The sequence below is a fragment of the Tiliqua scincoides genome, chromosome 5 (assembly GCF_035046505.1).
Source record: "Tiliqua scincoides isolate rTilSci1 chromosome 5, rTilSci1.hap2, whole genome shotgun sequence".
NCBI lineage: Eukaryota > Metazoa > Chordata > Lepidosauria > Squamata > Scincidae > Tiliqua > Tiliqua scincoides.
This window is the reverse complement of record NC_089825.1, coordinates 115,555,986-115,574,128: the sequence shown is the minus strand read 5'-3', so window position 1 is coordinate 115,574,128 and position 18,143 is coordinate 115,555,986. Positions and strand designations below refer to the sequence as shown.

The following is an 18,143-nucleotide window of genomic DNA, read 5'->3' as shown; positions in this document are numbered from 1 at the left end:
ACATATCGCAACAGAAGCACATAAAGTCCTCCACTACCTGGTGGTCTATAATGTCTGTGTAAACGTACAGGGTGCTAAACCCACCTGTAATATCTGCGGTGAAGGTTGATTTTCTGGTGGCTAAGCCTGTGTCCAACCCTAATATATGGGCCAGTTCCGCTTCTGCTTCAATTTTGTGAAGCAGCGGAGCATTAAGATAGACCTTCCTAACCACAGAATCATAGGCCAGAGATGGATCAGGTGGTGGATTTATATGGCTCATCACCTTGTTCATATTATCCAGTATGTCAGGTACTGAGGCGTAATAACCCCTCCATAGAGTGAATAGCCATTCTGTCCTTCCATCATCAGTTTGAAACTTTCTATCATCTGTGAGTGTGTCCCAGCTTTGACGGTACTGTATCTCCACTAACCCCAATTCCCACTCCCCTGCCAGATCCAGGGAGTGCGCCAGATGGATTGTGAAGGCACCACTGTTGTTCTGTTGAAATATATTATTGCAGGCGTTGCTAGGAAGGGTAATGTAAAAATCGTTTTCTGCCATTTCCCCCCCCCCTGCTACTTAGCTTCACGCAGCTCAGAGTCTGTGACCCAACTATGGAATTTGTCAGGCCAACCTAACCATTTCACCAGGTGTTGCTTTTTCTTACCTCTCCCCCTCGTAGCTAGAACTTTTTCAACCCTGTAAACTGTATCCTCTTCCGTCCTCACTCTCTGTAATTCTTCAGGATAGAAAGTTCCCCCAATGCTCTCTCCCCCGTAATCATTTAAGCTGTACATGGGTCTTCTCCCCTTGCTGCTGACTTGGTCGACTATGAAAATCTAAGTTGTAAAGCTTTGTTCGTAACCTTTTTCAAATGCCCCCTTGAGCTTTGAAATCCTCACATGATCTCCTTTTCTGAACACAGGAACCTCTTTTCTTCCTCTACCCCAGTCTCTGTACACTGTTTTCCAGACAGACTCGGCATTGGAATGGTTCACATCCGCAGGCCGTACCCTGGTAATCCTGTGCACCAAATGGATAAAACTTTTTGTAAGTCGTGGCAACACTTCCATGTATCTAAAAGTGTTGTTAGCTGTGAAAAATCTCCACATTTTTGTTTTTAATGTTTTATTAAAACATTCCACAATAGCCGCTTTGACCTCATTACCTGTAACAAAGTGATGGATGCCTTGTTTTTTTAATAGTTCTCTCAAAGTCTGTTTTATAAATTCTTTACCAGAATCAGTTTGCAGTTTGCGTGGTATTCTCCCCTGTTTGAAGATGTGCTGAAAAGTGTTAGCCACTTGTCCGCCTGATTTGTCTTTCAAGCTTCTGGCCCATGCATGTTTAGAAAGTATATCCACCACTGTTAAAATGTACTTGTGCCCCTCGTTGTACTTAGAAAACTTCTGCATGTCCACTAAATCGGCCTGCCATTGTGCATCCATTCCCGAAACAACCATTTTGTTTCTCTTAAATTGTACTTGAAGCTGTTTGTGCAGTGTGTAAGCATCTTGTTCTGCAAGCCCGTTCCGAACACGTTTTTGAGTCAGAGATTTACTATGCTTTTTGGTCTCTTGAAAGAGGGTGTTTACCCCTCCAAAGCTCCTGACCGCCCCAGGTGTATAATATATATTTTTAAAAATTTTGTCATGCTTTTCCATGGCTCCAGTTAGCACAGAAACGTGCACAGTCAGATAACGTAATTCGATTTTATTTTCTTCTTCACAAATATTTTCATTCCTCCAGAATTTTAGGGGAACAGGAAGGGCCTAACGGTTCACTGAGACTCAGTTTTTCAAGACCCCCAACAGCCTCTTCAATTTCCTAGACAAGACAAAAAAAATCATGTTGCATAAACCCTGCTCACATTTCCTCAGTGGTTGAGGTATCTAGTTATTTTAAAAATATACATGTGTATATATTTCAGAGGTATCTAGTTATTTTAAAAATATACATGTGTATATATTTCCCTCCACCTGCCCAGTTAAATTTACATACAGACATGCATGGACACCAGGGCATTGTCTTCTTTGGGACTTTCCAGATATCTTCACTGGTATCCCCATCAGCCGACCAGTCTAGTGCCACATCTGGTTATTTAAAAGAAATATGCAAATTATTATTATCACCCCCATGTGCCCAATATCAAAACCATCCCTGCCTGCCCCCCAAAAACACATGCTTACCATGGATTGCGTCCAATAGGGTTCTGAATCCATTTCTATTTCCTGGCTCTCAGGCAGACCTTTGGAGGTCCAATACAGGGCTCTGGTTCTTCATTCTCAAGGGGAACCTTTTCAGTTAAATCAACCCTGTGTGTACCCCATTCGAGTGAATTACTACATGAATCCAAGTGTTATAAAAATTGATAGCTGTACCTAAGCACTGCCTGTCTATGGTCTCCATTATTTTTTTTACACTCAGGCCAGGGTCTTAAATACATGGCTGCTGCCAGGCATGCCTGGAAATGTTCCTGAAAGCCATTTCCTATTGGTTCATTCCCCCCCCCTTGCAACGCATCCACTCCTCCCCCTCAAAAAAGCAAACATTGTGGGTCTTCCATTTCCTTTATTTTTTTTTTTTTAAACAGACATTGCTTTGTAAGGCATAAAGCTTTCTTACATCTTCACTTGTCACGAACACTTAGACAACAGTGGCCTCTTGCAAGAAACTTTTGATACTTTTTTTTTTTAAACCACGGGATGTACATACTCAAGGTAAGTGTAATCATCATCTCTCATCATTGTATCAACCCAATCCAGGGGGTCAGGAAAGGCATTCATGCTAGCTAACAGGCTTAATATATAATCAACGGTTGTGGTGGTCAAATGCAAAAACCGTAAACTGTAAGCTATATTAATCACAGTGTTCAGAATTGCCTGCAGGTAGATTCTTTTATACACAACTTGGAAGAAACCTATTCTATCAAAATTATTCCAATATCTGCAATTGTGGGCTTCCTTATCCTTGGATTTAATTTTACAACCAATGCAGCAGTCAAGTAAATATCCCCTATAGCGGTGCTTAAGAATCACATACAAACGTAGCTCTGATTAGTGATTTCATAGCGCCTGAGCGGCAACATGAGTTGAAATGATCCACGGGGGTCTTCTGAAGGCTGAAAATATTCCTTTAAAAGAATATAAAAAAAACTTAATTTCTAATATTTCTGTCTTTCTAGACCATTAATACAACAATAATGAGTATCAAACATGTCTGTAAAAAAATGTTACCAGCGCAATATTGATTGCAGCTGCCTCAGGAAACTCAGACACTGTGTGCAAAAGCACAAACCCGCAGTCATAGGCGATTGGGGAAAACGCAAAGTCTCTTCATCCCATGCTAGCTTGTAAAGAAGCTCCACAGGTATCAGTCTACAAAATTGGTCACCGACATCAATTTCACAGCAGCGGCTTTTCTTCCTCAGATCCCATCAAACGCTCAGAGACTGAAGCCATGTGTGGGAGGCTCTCAAACACTGATCTGAGCATTCTGGAAGGCGAAGCGGGTGGGCTTTAAGAATCAGCGTGTCTGACCGGGGTCTCCACCCCAGAAGGCTGCACGGTCTCTGGGTCTTCGGGTCTCTCCATCTTGATCAATTGGCGAGTGTGGTGAGGACAGGAGCAGTTGCTTGAGGGGTCACATGAACCCCTTTCCAGCACTTCATTGGCGGGCTCCTTTTCCCGCTAAACCAAACGTTGGGGTGCCACAAAACCCCTTCCTAGTGGTTGGCGGGGAAGGGGGGAATGTTGTTTGAGGGTCACATGAACCCCTTTCCAGCACTTTATTGGCAGGCTCCTTTTCCCACCAAACCAAATATCAGGGCAACACAAAACCCCTCCCTAGTGGTTGACGGTCATGGGAGAGTTGTTTGAGGCGTCACATGATCCCCCTCAGGGGGTGGGATTTCCAGTAAAGAGGGGCAGGACTTCCGCTGTCAAGATAGTTTGAGATGAAGTATGTCTTATTACTACTGCCGTGAAGGGGGTGTGGGGAAGGCATTCTGGGAATGGGGGAGGCCAGCGGGGGCATGTGGGAGGCATGCCGATGGGCAGGCAGGAAGCGTGTCGGGGGAGGGAGAGAGGTGGATCTGTGGAGCTGTGCTCCGCAGGATCCAGGGCACCTCTGCAGGGCTGCGTGCCCTTCACGAGCTCCTTTACTTTAGCGCCAATCAAAATGCAATTGTGGAAATGTACCTCAATGTGGTACCTTTGCATCTGTGGGAGTTTGGTTGTAGCACTCACCAAAATCCTCTAGGGAAGGGAATGCTCACGGGAAGGGGAGGGACAGGTTCATGGGGGGCACTTCTGCCCTATCCTTGGTGGCACTATGATGATTGTAACTCACTGCAGAATCCAGGGCGCTTGTGCAGGGCTGCATGCCCTTCTTAAGCGCCTTTACTTTATTGCCAACCTTTTGGTCGGTGCTAAAGAGAGTAGCCCCATTGCGGGGCTGCTTACCTTACCAAAAGTCCCCTTCTCCAGAGTTGCCTCCCGTGGTTGCGCAGGAGGCGCAGGATTTGGTGGCAGCCCTTTTCGGTGCCGCCGAGCCTGGACACTGCAGGCAGCTCAGGATTGGGCTGCCCCTCAAGCTACTTACCTTGGCTCACCCTGTGGTTAGCTGGCCACCTATTCCTTCAGTAACAGCAGCCTCTAGGATGGAATGACTCTTTGATCTATGAATACCCAGTGAACAGCTTCTGGAAATGGAAACCCTCATATTTTAGATTGAGCTGTGTGTTGCAGAAGCTCAGCTAATTATGTCTGTTCAGCTTGTGGGAAGCTGGACACTTCACCAGCCTCAAAGACAGTGTGTCTCTTTGTCCTCTGAAGACCCTGTGTGCATCTTGAGGAAAATAAAACTGATATTTCATATTGCAGTGGCAGGCCTGGAGGGGGGCACATGCCCTTAGTGCCATGGGTGCGGCATTCCACATCACTCAAAAATCCTCCCGAGACTTCCAGTTTCCCAGAAGTACTGCTGAAGATCATATCTGAAGCCTCAGGAGGCTTTCCAATCAGCCTGGAATGCCGCACCCAGGACACTCAGGGCATTTGCCCCCTGTGCCCCCCTCCAGGACCGCCACTGCAATGTGAAATATGAGTTTCATTTTCCTCGAGATGTGCATAGGATCTTCAGAGGTCAAAGATGCACACCCTCCTTGAGGTTTCCTGGAAGTATTCTTTAAGACTGTGGGAGCCTCAGAAGGTTTTCCAAGTTGTCCTTGGTGTCACGCAAGGCTCCATTGTGCTGGGCAGGGCCTAGGAGAGGGGGGTAACGGGGGTAATTTGTACCTGGGCCCAGGGTCTGAAAGGGGGCCCAGGAGCCAAAGCAGGGGGCCCAGAAAGTTCCTGGGAGCTGACATTTTCCTATCTCACCTGAGATCGGGCACAATCACATGCATGCAGTGTCAACTGCCGCTGCAAGCCATACACACCAGGTTCAGGAATGCATCCATGACCCGCCTGAACACAGTCAAATCTGGGAGGAAACAGGCTTACTACAGTAGCTCTTTGGGTCTCATAACAATGGAGGAGTGTGTAAAAGCTCAGTGACCCAGGTGTGGAACTACAGCTGCTGCAGAAGTTCATTTTGGTCCATTTTAGTGTGAGCCTAAATACAATGATGCTAATTTTCTGCAATCAATTTTCTATATTTCAAAGATTTTAGAGAGACTTAGGGGTGTGTTTGGTTTTCCATATTACTTTTTCTAGCTACCAATGCTGCATGATCAGGTAGACCTGGGCTCTGCATCAAGAAGCCTAGTAGGCCTGGGCTCCAAAGACTATTCTGGCTGTCAATACCCTCCTCTTATAGGCCCTGGCACTTCCAGGGAGGGGGGCAGTGTGGTATGGCAGGTCTGTTACTGTCACATTGAGCCACCTGCTGCAACAAGGACCTCATCTGCTTTGTAGCCTCAGAACAGAAGCAGCAAATAACCTATCATTACCAAGTTACTTGCGGGAAAGAAAAGCCCTCATTAAACCTTGAGCTAACTTCCTTACTTTGAGAATCCTGTCCATTGCTGGAAGTATAAGTTCTCAATAAAAAAATGACTCGGCCTCCAATCCTGTGTACAATTAGCTGGGAGTAAGTTCCAGGAAACTCAATGGGACTTAATTTTGAGTAGATATACCTAGGATTGTGGGACAAAATGAATTTAGCAGTGTTGGGAAGGAAGGCAGCCTGAAACTTTTAATAGCTAATTTTTCATCTGGTTCAGATGGTTTCTCTGGAATAGTGGATTAATATGCATTTTGCCAAACACCCAGTTTTGGAAAATACTGAATTTTTTGAGAACTTGCTTCCTTTCAGGAAGTAAGCAAGGAAACCTGTGAGTCTTGAACTTCAGCAAAATGCGGGAACATCGTGGCATTTGGAGCCAGATCATTTCAATTAAATCAATGTTATGACTATCAAGAGAGAGTAGCCTGGATAAGGAGTCAGGTGCTCGTGATTTATTTGTCTGTTTTCCCCAATTAAGGGGTGTGTGCCAGATCACTAACATCAGTTGATTTCTCAGCAAGTGACGGGCCAAATTCACATGGGGTTCTGGGCTCACCCCCTCTTCAGACAGGAGTGGGTTTCTTGGATGTCTGGAGTGAGTGTCCAAATGTTGTACAGGATGGGAAGGTGAGAGAGGAGGGCTCTGGACATCCTTATGAAGCAAGTCCAGCTTTGATAAAATAGAGTTGAACTGCCGGCAGATGTATACAATTGTGTTCCCCATTGTTATGGAGTAATCTCCTAAAAAGGTTAAAAACTGATTACTGGTAGCACTCTATTTCTGTAGCGAGAGCTTGTCATGTAGAGAGGGGAGATGTGGTGACTGTGAGTCATAGATGTCTCCCAACTGGGGGAAGGGGGGCTGCTGGTCTCCACCCTCTGACTCCACGACAGTGTCTTGGACATCAAGGACAGCAAAATTATTAGAAGAGATAAAATTAGGCTCTCTCACATATTGCATCCAGGAGAGTTCATCCAGGCATCTCTGTTTTGAGGACTTGCCGGGAGAGTTACCATGTTCTGAGCAGTTTCTCTGCCTCCTCTTTTCCCCCATGGCCTCCGTGTTTCAAAATTTGAAATAACAATCCACTGTAATCCACGCATAGTTGCAAACAAACAAGCGCTGCCAGTGCCTTTTGATTCAGGAACAGATTGTGAGACCTCCTGGACAAAAAATAAACCAGAAGTCCAATCTAAGGAAGAAAAAATGTAGAAACAACTAGGAGCGACCAGCAAAGATATCCGGCTAGGTGGCCATTTTTAGTGAGGCTTCTCCATCTGTGTTTTGCAAGTGCAAGGGATGAGTCCAACAAGGTACTCTCAGAACATTCCAGGTGTGTGCAGACAAGTGTGAATCACTTAAACCTTCTCACTACTTTTCCTGTAGTTGAGTTGTTCTCTGTCATTCAGCTCTGGCCTCAATACAATAATGTAACATTTGGGGAAAAAGATACAGCCCAGCAACCCAGCACTGGATGCTAAGATAGAGAAGACCTCCACAGCTACCATGGATTTTCCCTTAGAGCTCAGGTAGGTGGGAATGAACAATAGCCAAACACTGCAAAAGACCAACATGCTGAAAGTGATGAACTTGGCTTCGTTGAAGGTGTCTGGGAGCTTCCTGGCCAGGAAAGCCACAGCAAAGCTGACAATGGCCAGGAAGCCCATGTAGCCCAAGACACAGTAAAACATCGTCACAGAGCCCTCATTGCATTCCAGGACCATTTCTTCAGGTACTGAGTTCATGTCAGTATCTGGGAATGGGGGAGAGTTTGTCAGCCACACCACACAAATGACAGCTTGAACCAGGGAACTGCAAAGCACAATGGCACTAGCCAGTCTTTTCCCCACCCATTTCCTCATTATACTTCCTGGTTTGGTGGCCATGAAGGCCAAAACTACAGTGATAGTTTTTGCTAGAACACAAGAAACAGCCACTGAGAAGATGATGCCGAAAGCAGTTTGTCGGAGGAGACACGTCACCTTCCCAGGTTGTCCAATGAACAGTAGTGAACAAAGGAAGCAGAGCAGGAGGGAGATGAGGAGGGTGTAGGTGAGGTCCCGGTTGTTGGCTTTGGCGATGGGAGTGTCATGGTGCTGTACAAATATTCCAAGTACGAGAGTTGTGATCAAAGCAAAAGAAAGTGCTAGACTGACTAAGCTGGTCCCCAAAGATTCTTCATAAGATAAGAAAGTTGTAATCTTAGGAATGCAGAAATCTTTGGCCCTGTTTGGATATTGATGTTCTGGGCACTTGGAGCAGTCATTCACATCTGCAAAATGAAATGTGAGAGCCTTTGTTTTTGTCAACATATAACTTTGCTCTCTGCATCAAAAATGTTGTATTCAACTATATATAGGGGTTATAGGCATTCCCTGCATTTTGACAGGTTATGAACCAGAGTACTGACAACACTGAAATAATGAAGAAGCAGAATGGAGTCTTTTTTTTTTAGCATGCAAGTGCTAATTGCCTATTCAGATTCAAATTGCCAATGCAAAACCTTGGAGGTGACCGCTGAACACAACCAACAGGAGGTGGGAACCAACCTCCTCTGTGTCAGTAGCCTTTCTGAGAACCTGCTAAACAACATATCTAGGTAAATAAACACATATTAATATGTGTATATTATGTATATTAATGTGTGTGTGTAATTCTTGTTGGCATCCTTCAGTCTCGGAAGACTATAGTATCGCACTCTGAATAATGTTCTGGAACAGAGTGTCCTCTCCAGTGCGCGAAGCCTGGGTAAAGTAGATATGGAGGATAGACTGTTCCCCATGCAGCAAATCCCCCCTCCACATCGCTGAAATGGTCCAATGGAAAGGCAGAAGCCAATACGGTTGGTTCCAGTGATGTCGCAGGAGTTGCCAGAACGTGACTGTGTTCAGCCATGAACTGCCTCAGAGACTCTGGCTCCAGATTTTGCCTCGAGGTTGACTCCTGAAGCCTTTTCCATAACTGGATGTAGCCGCAAGGCAGTGGAGGTTTGGGATCAGAGTTTTCCTTCTCTCAGATGAGCTGCCTTCCCAGGCTAATGAGTCCCATCTACCCGGTGGCTGTTCAGTTGCCTCTTACGACAAGTACAGCCAAACTGAGGGCAGACGCGTGTGGCCTCTGGGACACCAAGTGCCTCTGGGAACTAAGTGCCAGGTAAGGCACAAGAGTTTAGCATCTGGGCGAGGAGAAGGCAAGGAGACCTCTGAGTTGTGGAGAAGGAGAGGAGGAGGAGCAGGAGGAGGAGGTAAGTGTACTCATTCTAACGCTTTGTCTTTCTAACTCCCTCTCTTCTAACCTTAATCTTACCTTTAAAGCAACCTTAAATCAAAATTGAAAGTTAGCACCTAAGGGAGGTACATAGGGCTACTCGTGAGCAGGAGCAGAGTCCTACTCGTGAGTAAGTGCCCAAGGGTCAGGCATTTAAATCAAAATTGAAAGTTAGCTGCACCTAAGGTAGCACTTAATCGAAGGAAGGGAGGAGGATAAAGTGAAAAGCAGGTTTTCTACTTGTTTAAATTAAACCTATACTTAACCCAGGTTAAACCTAATCTAAGTTAGAACATAACCTAAACAGGTCAGTAAATTGGGACACAGGATCTAGTGAGCAATAAATAATTAAACAAACCCAAATAAAAACTAGCTTGAGGTTACAAAAACAGTCCAGCCTAAGAGAACAGAACTAGGAGGGAAAGGACCTAGGAAGGGCCAATTCCCAACCCATTAAGAGCCCCAGTAGGCTAATCCAAGCAGTCCATTCAGGAGCCTGCAGAGTAGGTCACGCCCATCAGCAGCCATTTGCCTTCCTGAGCTTTTGTAAGCTCACCTGGGAAGGCCAGCCCCCGTTCAATCAGGAAGGAAGGAGGGGGGAGGAGCCAGCCAGGAGTATAAAGCTAGGCAGGCCATCGCGTGAGGCTCTCTGCAGACGCGTGTGGCCTCTGGGACCCCCAGTGCCTCTGGGAACTAAGTGCCAGGTAAGGCACAAGAGTTTAGCATCTGGGCGAGTTCAGCAGCAGGGCGAGGAGGCCAGGGCCCCATACGCTGCCCTTCCTCTTCCCTTGAGAAGCGGGCTGCTATCCAGTGTACGGTTTTTAAAAGGACCCATAAATAAAACAACAACAACAACAACAAAAAAGCTATGCAGTCAGACAGCCAGCAGCAGGGTGGGGGCTATCCAGTGTTCTGCATTGAGTGCCACATGTATGATTATATGCCTCTGGGGCATAAGTCATGGGTGTGTCCTCGGTGCAAGGAGCTCCAGGCTCTCAGGGAACACGTCCGCTCCCTTGAAGCCTTGGTGGCCGACCTGGAGAAGCGCAGGCAGCCAGAGGAGGACCGTGGGGAGACTTCCGGGGACGATCAGGCTTCGTCCCAACCTCAGGCGTGCAGCTCCTCGGCTGCCCGGGTGGGAAGTCTCGGGACTGGAGGACGTCATCCTGGAGAGGAGGGAAACAATCCCCTAGGGGGGATCCCTTCTCCAGGGGATGGGCCCGTATCCGAGCGCACTCGGGATACTCCTCGGCGGGAGGGGGGTCGGGGGCTTCTTGTAGTGGGGGATTCGATTATTAGAAACATAGAGAGGGGGGTTTGCGACGGATGTGAGGACCGCATGGTGACTTGCCTGCCTGGTGCGAAGGTTGCGGACATCACTTCTCGTCTAGACAGGCTAGTAGACAGTGCTGGGGGAGAGGTAGCGGCTGTGGTGCATGTCGGCACCAACGACGTGGGCAAGTGTAGCTGGGAGGTCCTGGAGGCCAAATTTAGGCTTTTAGGCAGGAAGCTGAAAGCCAGGACCTCAAAGGTAGCGTTCTCTGAAGTGCTACCTGTTCCACGCACAGGGCCAGCTAGGCAGGCGGAGATCAGGGGTCTCAATGCGTGGATGAGACGGTGGTGTAGGGAGGAGGGGTTTAGATTCGTTAGGCACTGGGGAACGTTTTGGGACAAGCGGGGCCTGTACAAGAGGGACGGGCTCCATTTGAACCAGAATGGAACCAGACTGCTGGCGCATAACATTAAAAAGGTGGCAGAGCAGCTTTTAAACTGATCCCTGGGGGAAGGCCGACAGGAGCCGAGGGGCATCCGGTTCGGGACTCCTCATCCCTATGGGATGAGGATGGGGAGGTTAGAGAACAACAAGACAAAGGCAGGGTAGGAGAAGAAATTGGGAAAAGTAGGGTGATGGGATGTGATAGACGGTTTGGCACAATGAGAGGATGCGGGGACAAAGGAGCGAATAAGCAGCCCATCCTGGGGCATTCCGTGTATAAATGCTTTTATGCGAATGCCCGAAGTCTACGAGCAAAGGTGGGAGAACTGGAATGTCTGGTGACAAGGGAAAATATTGACATAGTGGGCATAACGGAAACCTGGTGGAATGCGGAGAATCAGTGGGATACCGCAATCCCGGGCTATAAACTCTACAGGAGGGACAGGCAGGGGCGTGTTGGAGGTGGGGTGGCCCTTTATGTTAAGGAAGGGATAGAATCCAGCAAAGTAGAGATTGAAGGTGGGTCCGACTCCACCGTAGAATCTCTGTGGGTTAAATTACCAGGCTTGTGCAGCAATGTAATACTGGGGGCGTGCTATCGTCCTCCAGACCAGAAATCTGATGGGGACCTTGAAATGAGGAAACAGATCAGGGAGGTGACAAGGAAGGACAGGGTTGTAATCATGGGGGACTTCAATTATCCTCATATTGACTGGGTCAATTTGTGTTCTGGTCATGATAAGGAAACCGGATTTCTTGACGTGCTAAATGACTGTGGCTTAGATCAGCTAGTCAAGGAGCCCACCAGAGGACAGGTGACTCTGGATTTAATTTTGTGCGGTACGCAGGACCTGGTTAGAGATGTAAACGTTACTGAGCCATTGGGGAACAGTGATCATGCTGCGATACGTTTTGACGTGCACGTTGGGGGAAGAATACCAGGCAAATCTCTAACAAAAACCCTTGACTTCCGACGGGCGGACTTCCCTCAAATGAGGAGGCTGGTTAGAAGGAGGTTGAAAGGGAGGGTAAAAAGAGTCCAGTCTCTCCAGAGTGCATGGAGGCTGCTTAAAACAACAGTAATAGAGGCCCAGCAGAGGTGTATACCGCAAAGAAAGAAGGGTTCCACTAAATCCAGGAGAGTGCCCGCATGGCTAACCAGCCAAGTTAGAGAGGCTGTGAAAGGCAAGGAAGCTTCCTTCCGCAAATGGAAGTCTTGCCCTGATGAAGAGAATAAAAAGGAACATAAACTGTGGCAAAAGAAATGTAAGAAGGTGATAGGGGAGGCCAAGCGAGACTATGAGGAACGCATGGCCAGCAACATTAAGGGGAATAATAAAAGCTTCTTCAAATATGTTAGAAGCAGGAAACCCGCCAGAGAAGCGGTTGGCCCTCTGGATGGTGAGGGAGGGAAAGGGGAGATAAAAGGAGACTTAGAGATGGCAGAGAAATTAAATGAGTTCTTTGCATCTGTCTTCACGGCAGAAGACCTCGGGCAGATACCGCTGCCCGAACGGCCCCTCCTAACCGAGGAGTTAAGTCAGATAGAGGTTAAAAGAGAAGATGTTTCAGACCTCATTGATAAATTAAAGATCAATAAGTCACCAGGCCCTGATGGCATACACCCAAGGGTTATTAAGGAATTGAAGAATGAAGTTGCAGATCTCTTGACTAAGGTATGCAACTTGTCCCTCAAAACGGCCACGGTACCAGAAGATTGGAGGATAGCAAATGTCACGCCTATTTTTAAAAAGGGAAAGAGGGGGGACCCGGGAAACTATAGGCCGGTCAGCCTAACATCCATACCGGGTAAGATGGTGGAATGCCTCATCAAAGATAGGATCTCAAAACACATAGATGAACAGGCCTTGCTGAGGGAGAGTCAGCATGGCTTCTGTAAGGGTAAGTCTTGCCTCACAAACCTTATAGAATTCTTTGAAAAGGTCAACAGGCATGTGGATGCGGGAGAACCCGTGGACATTATATATCTGGACTTTCAGAAGGCATTTGACACGGTCCCTCACCAAAGGCTACTGAAAAAACTCCACAGTCAGGGAATTAGAGGACAGGTCCTCTCATGGATTGAGAACTGGTTGGAGGCCAGGAAGCAGAGAGTGGGTGTCAATGGGCAATTTTCACAATGGAGAGAGGTGAAAAGCGGTGTGCCCCAAGGATCTGTCCTGGGACCGGTGCTTTTCAACCTCTTCATAAATGACCTGGAGACAGGGCTGAGCAGTGAAGTGGCTAAGTTTGCAGACGACACCAAACTTTTCCGAGTGGTGAAGACCAGAAGTGATTGTGAGGAGCTCCAGAAGGATCTCTCCAGACTGGCAGAATGGGCAGCAAAATGGCAGATGCGCTTCAATGTCAGTAAGTGTAAAGTCATGCACATTGGGGCAAAAAATCAAAACTTTAGATATAGGCTGATGGGTTCTGAGCTGTCTGTGACAGATCAGGAGAGAGATCTTGGGGTGGTGGTGGACAGGTCGATGAAAGTATCGACCCAATGTGCGGCGGCAGTGAAGAAGGCCAATTCTATGCTTGGGATCATTAGGAAGGGTATTGAGAACAAAACGGCTAATATTATAATGCCGTTGTACAAATCGATGGTAAGGCCACACCTGGAGTATTGTGTCCAGTTCTGGTCGCCGCATCTCAAAAAAGACATAGTGGAAATGGAAAAGGTGCAAAAGAGAGCGACTAAGCTGATTACGGGGCTGGGGCACCTTCCTTATGAGGAAAGGCTACGGCGTTTGGGCCTCTTCAGCCTAGAAAAGAGACGCTTGAGGGGGGACATGATTGAGACATACAAAATTATGCAGGGGATGGACAGAGTAGATAGGGAGATGCTCTTTACACTCTCACATAATACCAGAACCAGGGGACATCCACTAAAATTGAGTGTTGGGCGGGTTAGGACAGACAAAAGAAAATATTTCTTTACTCAGCGCGTGGTCAGTCTGTGGAACTCCTTGCCACAGGATGTGGTGCTGGCGTCTAGCCTAGACGCCTTTAAAAGGGGATTGGACGAGTTTCTGGAGGAAAAATCCATTATGGGGTACAAGCCATGATGTGTATGCGCAACCTCCTGATTTTAGGAATGGGTTAAGTCAGAATGCCAGATGTAGGGGAGAGCACCAGGACGAGGTCTCTTGTTATCTGGTGTGCTCCCTGGGGCATTTGGTGGGCCGCTGTGAGATACAGGAAGCTGGACTAGATGGGCCTATGGCCTGATCCAGTGGGGCTGTTCTTATGTTCTTATGTTCTTATTCTTATCCCCAGCCCTCAGGTGTGTGTAATGCAGGGATAAAAATTAAGCAAGTTACAATTAGCTAGTTAAAGCAATAACCAACAGCCCAATCCTGAGCTGCCCGGGGCACGCGGCTGTGGTGGCGCTGAGAATGCCTGCCATGGGCAGCACCTTGGGAGAAGGGGACTTTCATTCCCTTCTGATCAAAAAGTCGGCGGTAAAGGTGCTCATGTAGAGCACTGAGCCCTGCATGAACGGACAGGATCCTGTGGAGCTCCGCTCCACTGGACCCGCCCCCCCGCCATCCCATTCCCTCCCCCTAGCACGCCTCCTGCCCGCTCCCTCTCTGCCCCCACCTCCCCATCACGCCTCCTCCCCGACCTCTCTCTGCCCTCCGCCCCCCTTCCTGGAATGCCTCCTCCCTGCACCCACTTACTATGCCACGGCTCAGTCGGCCAGCACTGGGCTAGCACGGGCAGTAGCCCGGCGGTAAGCCTGGCAAACATGCTTTATAGCACATTTGTGACAGTGCACGGCGGCACAAAGCTACTGCACCGAGCCCAGGATTGGGCTCCTAGTCATTCAGTAAGCATAAAAGTATTCAGGATAACCATGGTGATAATTAAGCATAGTGTTAATTGGTGATGGCACCCTCCTCCTATAATAACATAACATCAGAAGAGCCCACTGGATCAGACCAAAGGTCCATCTAGTCCAGCTTCCTGTATCTCACAGTGGCCCACAGTTGCCTCTGGGAGCACACAACATACCTCCACCCTGTTGCCACTCCCTTGCACCTGGCATTCTAAGGTAGCCTACTTATAAAACCTGGAAGTTGTATATACCCATCATGCCTGTAATCCGTGATGAACTTTTCCTTCATAATTCTGAACAAGATGGAGCAGATGCCATCACCACACACTGTGGCAAGGAATTCCACAGATTAATGACAAGCTCAGTAAAGAAATATTTTCTTTAGTCTGTCCTAACTCTCCCAACACTCAATTTTAGTGGATGTCCGCTGGTTCAGGTGTTGCATGAGAGGGAAAAGAACATCCCTCTATCCAGTCTACCCATCCCCTGCATAATTTTGTACATCTCAGTCAAGTCCCTCCTCAGTCTCCTTCTTTCCAAAGAGCCCAAAATACTTTAGTGTTTCCTCATAAAGTGGGTGCCCCAGCCCAGTACCATTTTGGTCATTCTCTTCTGCAACTTTTCCAGTTCTACTATATCATTTTCTAGATGTGGTGACCAGAACTGCATGCAGTACTCCAGATGTGGCCTTAACATCTATTTGCAAAGTGGAATTATAATGTTGGCCATTTTATTCTCAATTCCTTTTTTAATAATCCCATGCGTGGAATTGGCCTTCTTCACAGTCACCACACACTGGGTTGACACTTTGATCAAGCTATCCACCAGCACCCCAAGATCTCTCTCCTGATCTGTCACAGACAGCTCAGAACCCATTAGCTTATATAGGGAGTTTGGGTTTGTTTGTTTTTTTGCCCTAATATACATTACTTTACACTTATTTATTTTGAAATGCACCTGTCATCAAAGTGACTACTTCTGCTTCATTGACCACACAAAAGCCTTCAATTGTGTGGATCACAGCAAATTGTGGCAAGTTCTTAAAGAGATGGGAGTACCAGACCACTTTATCTGTCTCCTGAGAAATCTGCATGAGAGTCAAGAGGCAACAGTTAGAACCAGATATGGAACAATTGATTGGTTTAAGGGAAAGGAGTACAACAAGGCTGTGAATTGTCACCCTGCTTATTTCACTTATATGCAGAGTACATCATGTAAAAGGCTGGGCTGGGTGAATCACAAGCCAGAAAAATATCAATAACCTCAGATATGCAGATGATAGCACTCAAATGACAGAAAAGGAGGAGGATCTAAATAACCTTTTGATAAGGGTAAAGGAAGAAATTGCAAAATGTGCAACATTAAAAAAACTAAGATCGTGATATCCGGTCCCATCAACCCATGGCAAACAGAAGGAAAAGAGATAGAAGCCATGACAGAGTTTATCTTCTTGGGCTCCAAGATCACTGCAGACGGAGATTGGAGCCCGGAAATTAAATGACACTTACTTCTTGGGAGGAAAGATATGGGAAGCCTAGAAAAATTAATGAAAAGCCGAGACATCACTTTGTTGACAAAGGTCCGTATAATCAAATCTATGTTTTCCCAGTTGTAATGTATGGTTGTGAGAGCTGGACTAAGGAGGGTTGAGTGCTGAAAAATGGATGCTTATGAATTATGGTGTTGGAGAAGACTTTTGAGAGTTCCCTGGACTGCAACTCAGTCAATCCTACAGGAAATCAGCCCTGACTTTTCATTGGAAGGACAGATGCTGAAGCTGAAGCTTCAATACTTTGGTCATCTCATGAGAAGGGAGGACTCTTTAGAAAAGACCCCGATGCTGGGAAAAATTGAAAGCAAAAGGAGAAGGGGACAGCAAAGGATGAGATGGTTAGATAGTGTCACAGAGGCAATGAACATGAACTTAGACAAACTCCAGAAGTTAGTAGTAGACAGGGGGGCCTGGCGTGCTGTGGTCCATGGGGTCATGAAGAGTCAGATAAGACTTAACAACAACGACTGAACAACAACAGCACCTGCCATTTTGCTGCCCAGTCTCCCAGTTTGGAGAGATCCTTCCGGAGCTCTTCACAATTCCTTCAAGTCTTCATCACCCAGAAGAGTTTTGTGCCACCCATAAAGTTGGTCACGCCGCTGCTTATCCCTGACTCCATGTCATTTATGAAAAAAATAAAAAATAAAAAACACTGGTCCCAAGACAGATCCTTGGGACATGCCACTTTTCACCTCTCTCCATTGTGAAAATTGCCTATACAAATGCATGAATGCCATTTATATTAGTGAGAAAAAGTAAGTGAAACAGTTTATGCTCTGCTGCCTCTGTGTGCATGTATGTTAAATCTCTCTCTTTCGCAAATCCCATAAATGTATATGGTATGTAATATACATTCCTCAAGACAGGAAAACATTATGTTGTAAGATACATGACTTACCTCTCTGACTTGAAAATTTCCCTTCTGGGCATGGGATGCAATCATAACAGCAAAACGGCTTCCCCTCCTGTTTTCTCCTCCTATAACCAGGAAGACAGCTGGTAGTACACACAGAAGAAGGCAATGTCTGTTCCATAAATGGGAAAAAGATCAAATATTAATAGTAGTTTGAGTGCTTGTATCTTAGTAGTGGATCTACAGTACTGCAAATGGGATGTTGGGACAGGGCCCACTAAAGTCTTCCTGACTTTTCAGGTAGATGATGATTCAGCTTCTGCTCTGCCAATGTTCTCACTCAACACTCTCCTTTCACCCATATTTCCTCTTCCTCTCTTGGGGTGGATCCAGTGTTTATGTTGGGGAAGACATGAACACTACCTTAGCTCCACAGCCCAGGTCAACCAAGCAGGGTAGACCTGGACTCCTAGTTGAACTTTGGTCTCTGTGGCCAACGTTTGCTGGACAGGTAAACTTGAGCTCCAGTCTGGACTTGGAGTCCAGAGCTACTTGCCAGGTAGACTTCAGCTCCCATTCCGACGGCCATCTGGAGCCACCTCTTCCGAGATTGCTCCACTTTCACTTATAATGAGCTGGAGAGCCCTGCAGATGCTCACACAGAGCTCCCAGCACCCCCAATAGCGGCTGAAGGGACTGGTGAGTGCATCCCAGTCACTGCAGCCCTCCTGAGCGGTGCGACCCTGGGGATTGCGTCGCTGTTTCCTCCCTGCCTCCCCCCTGCCCCCACCCCTTAAAGGGAAAGAGGCCGGGGCCCTCAGACTGGGCGTCACAATGCCCCAGTCTGAAAACCACTGCCCTACCTGGTTAAAATAGCTGTGCCATGTGATTGCATCATCATAGAAAGTAACCAT

At 47.0% G+C, this 18,143-nt stretch overlaps 1 protein-coding gene across 1 annotated transcript; it reads right to left on the bottom strand.

Moving 5' to 3' along the window:
• Window positions 1-509: 509 nt before the first annotated feature.
• Window positions 510-18,143, bottom strand: LOC136653314 (vomeronasal type-2 receptor 26-like). The gene is made up of 4 exons (XM_066630225.1): window positions 18,093-18,143; window positions 17,275-17,401; window positions 7,410-8,265; window positions 510-555 (listed from the first exon to the last, which is right to left on the bottom strand). Exons 1-4 carry the CDS (start codon window positions 18,141-18,143, stop codon window positions 510-512), a joined length of 1,080 nt encoding a protein of 359 aa, XP_066486322.1.

Coding starts and splice junctions, on each gene's coding strand:
- LOC136653314 (XM_066630225.1), bottom strand. CDS start 18,143: ATGGTTACTTTCTATGATGATGCAATCACATGGCACAGCTATTTTAAC. Junction 8,266..17,274: donor GAAATTTTCAAGTCAGAGAG/GTAAGTCATGTA, acceptor TTCATTTTGCAG/ATGTGAATGACTGCTCCAAG. Junction 556..7,409: donor TGTTACATTATTGTATTGAG/GCCAGAGCTGAA, acceptor GCTAAGTAGCAG/GGGGGGGGGAAATGGCAGAA.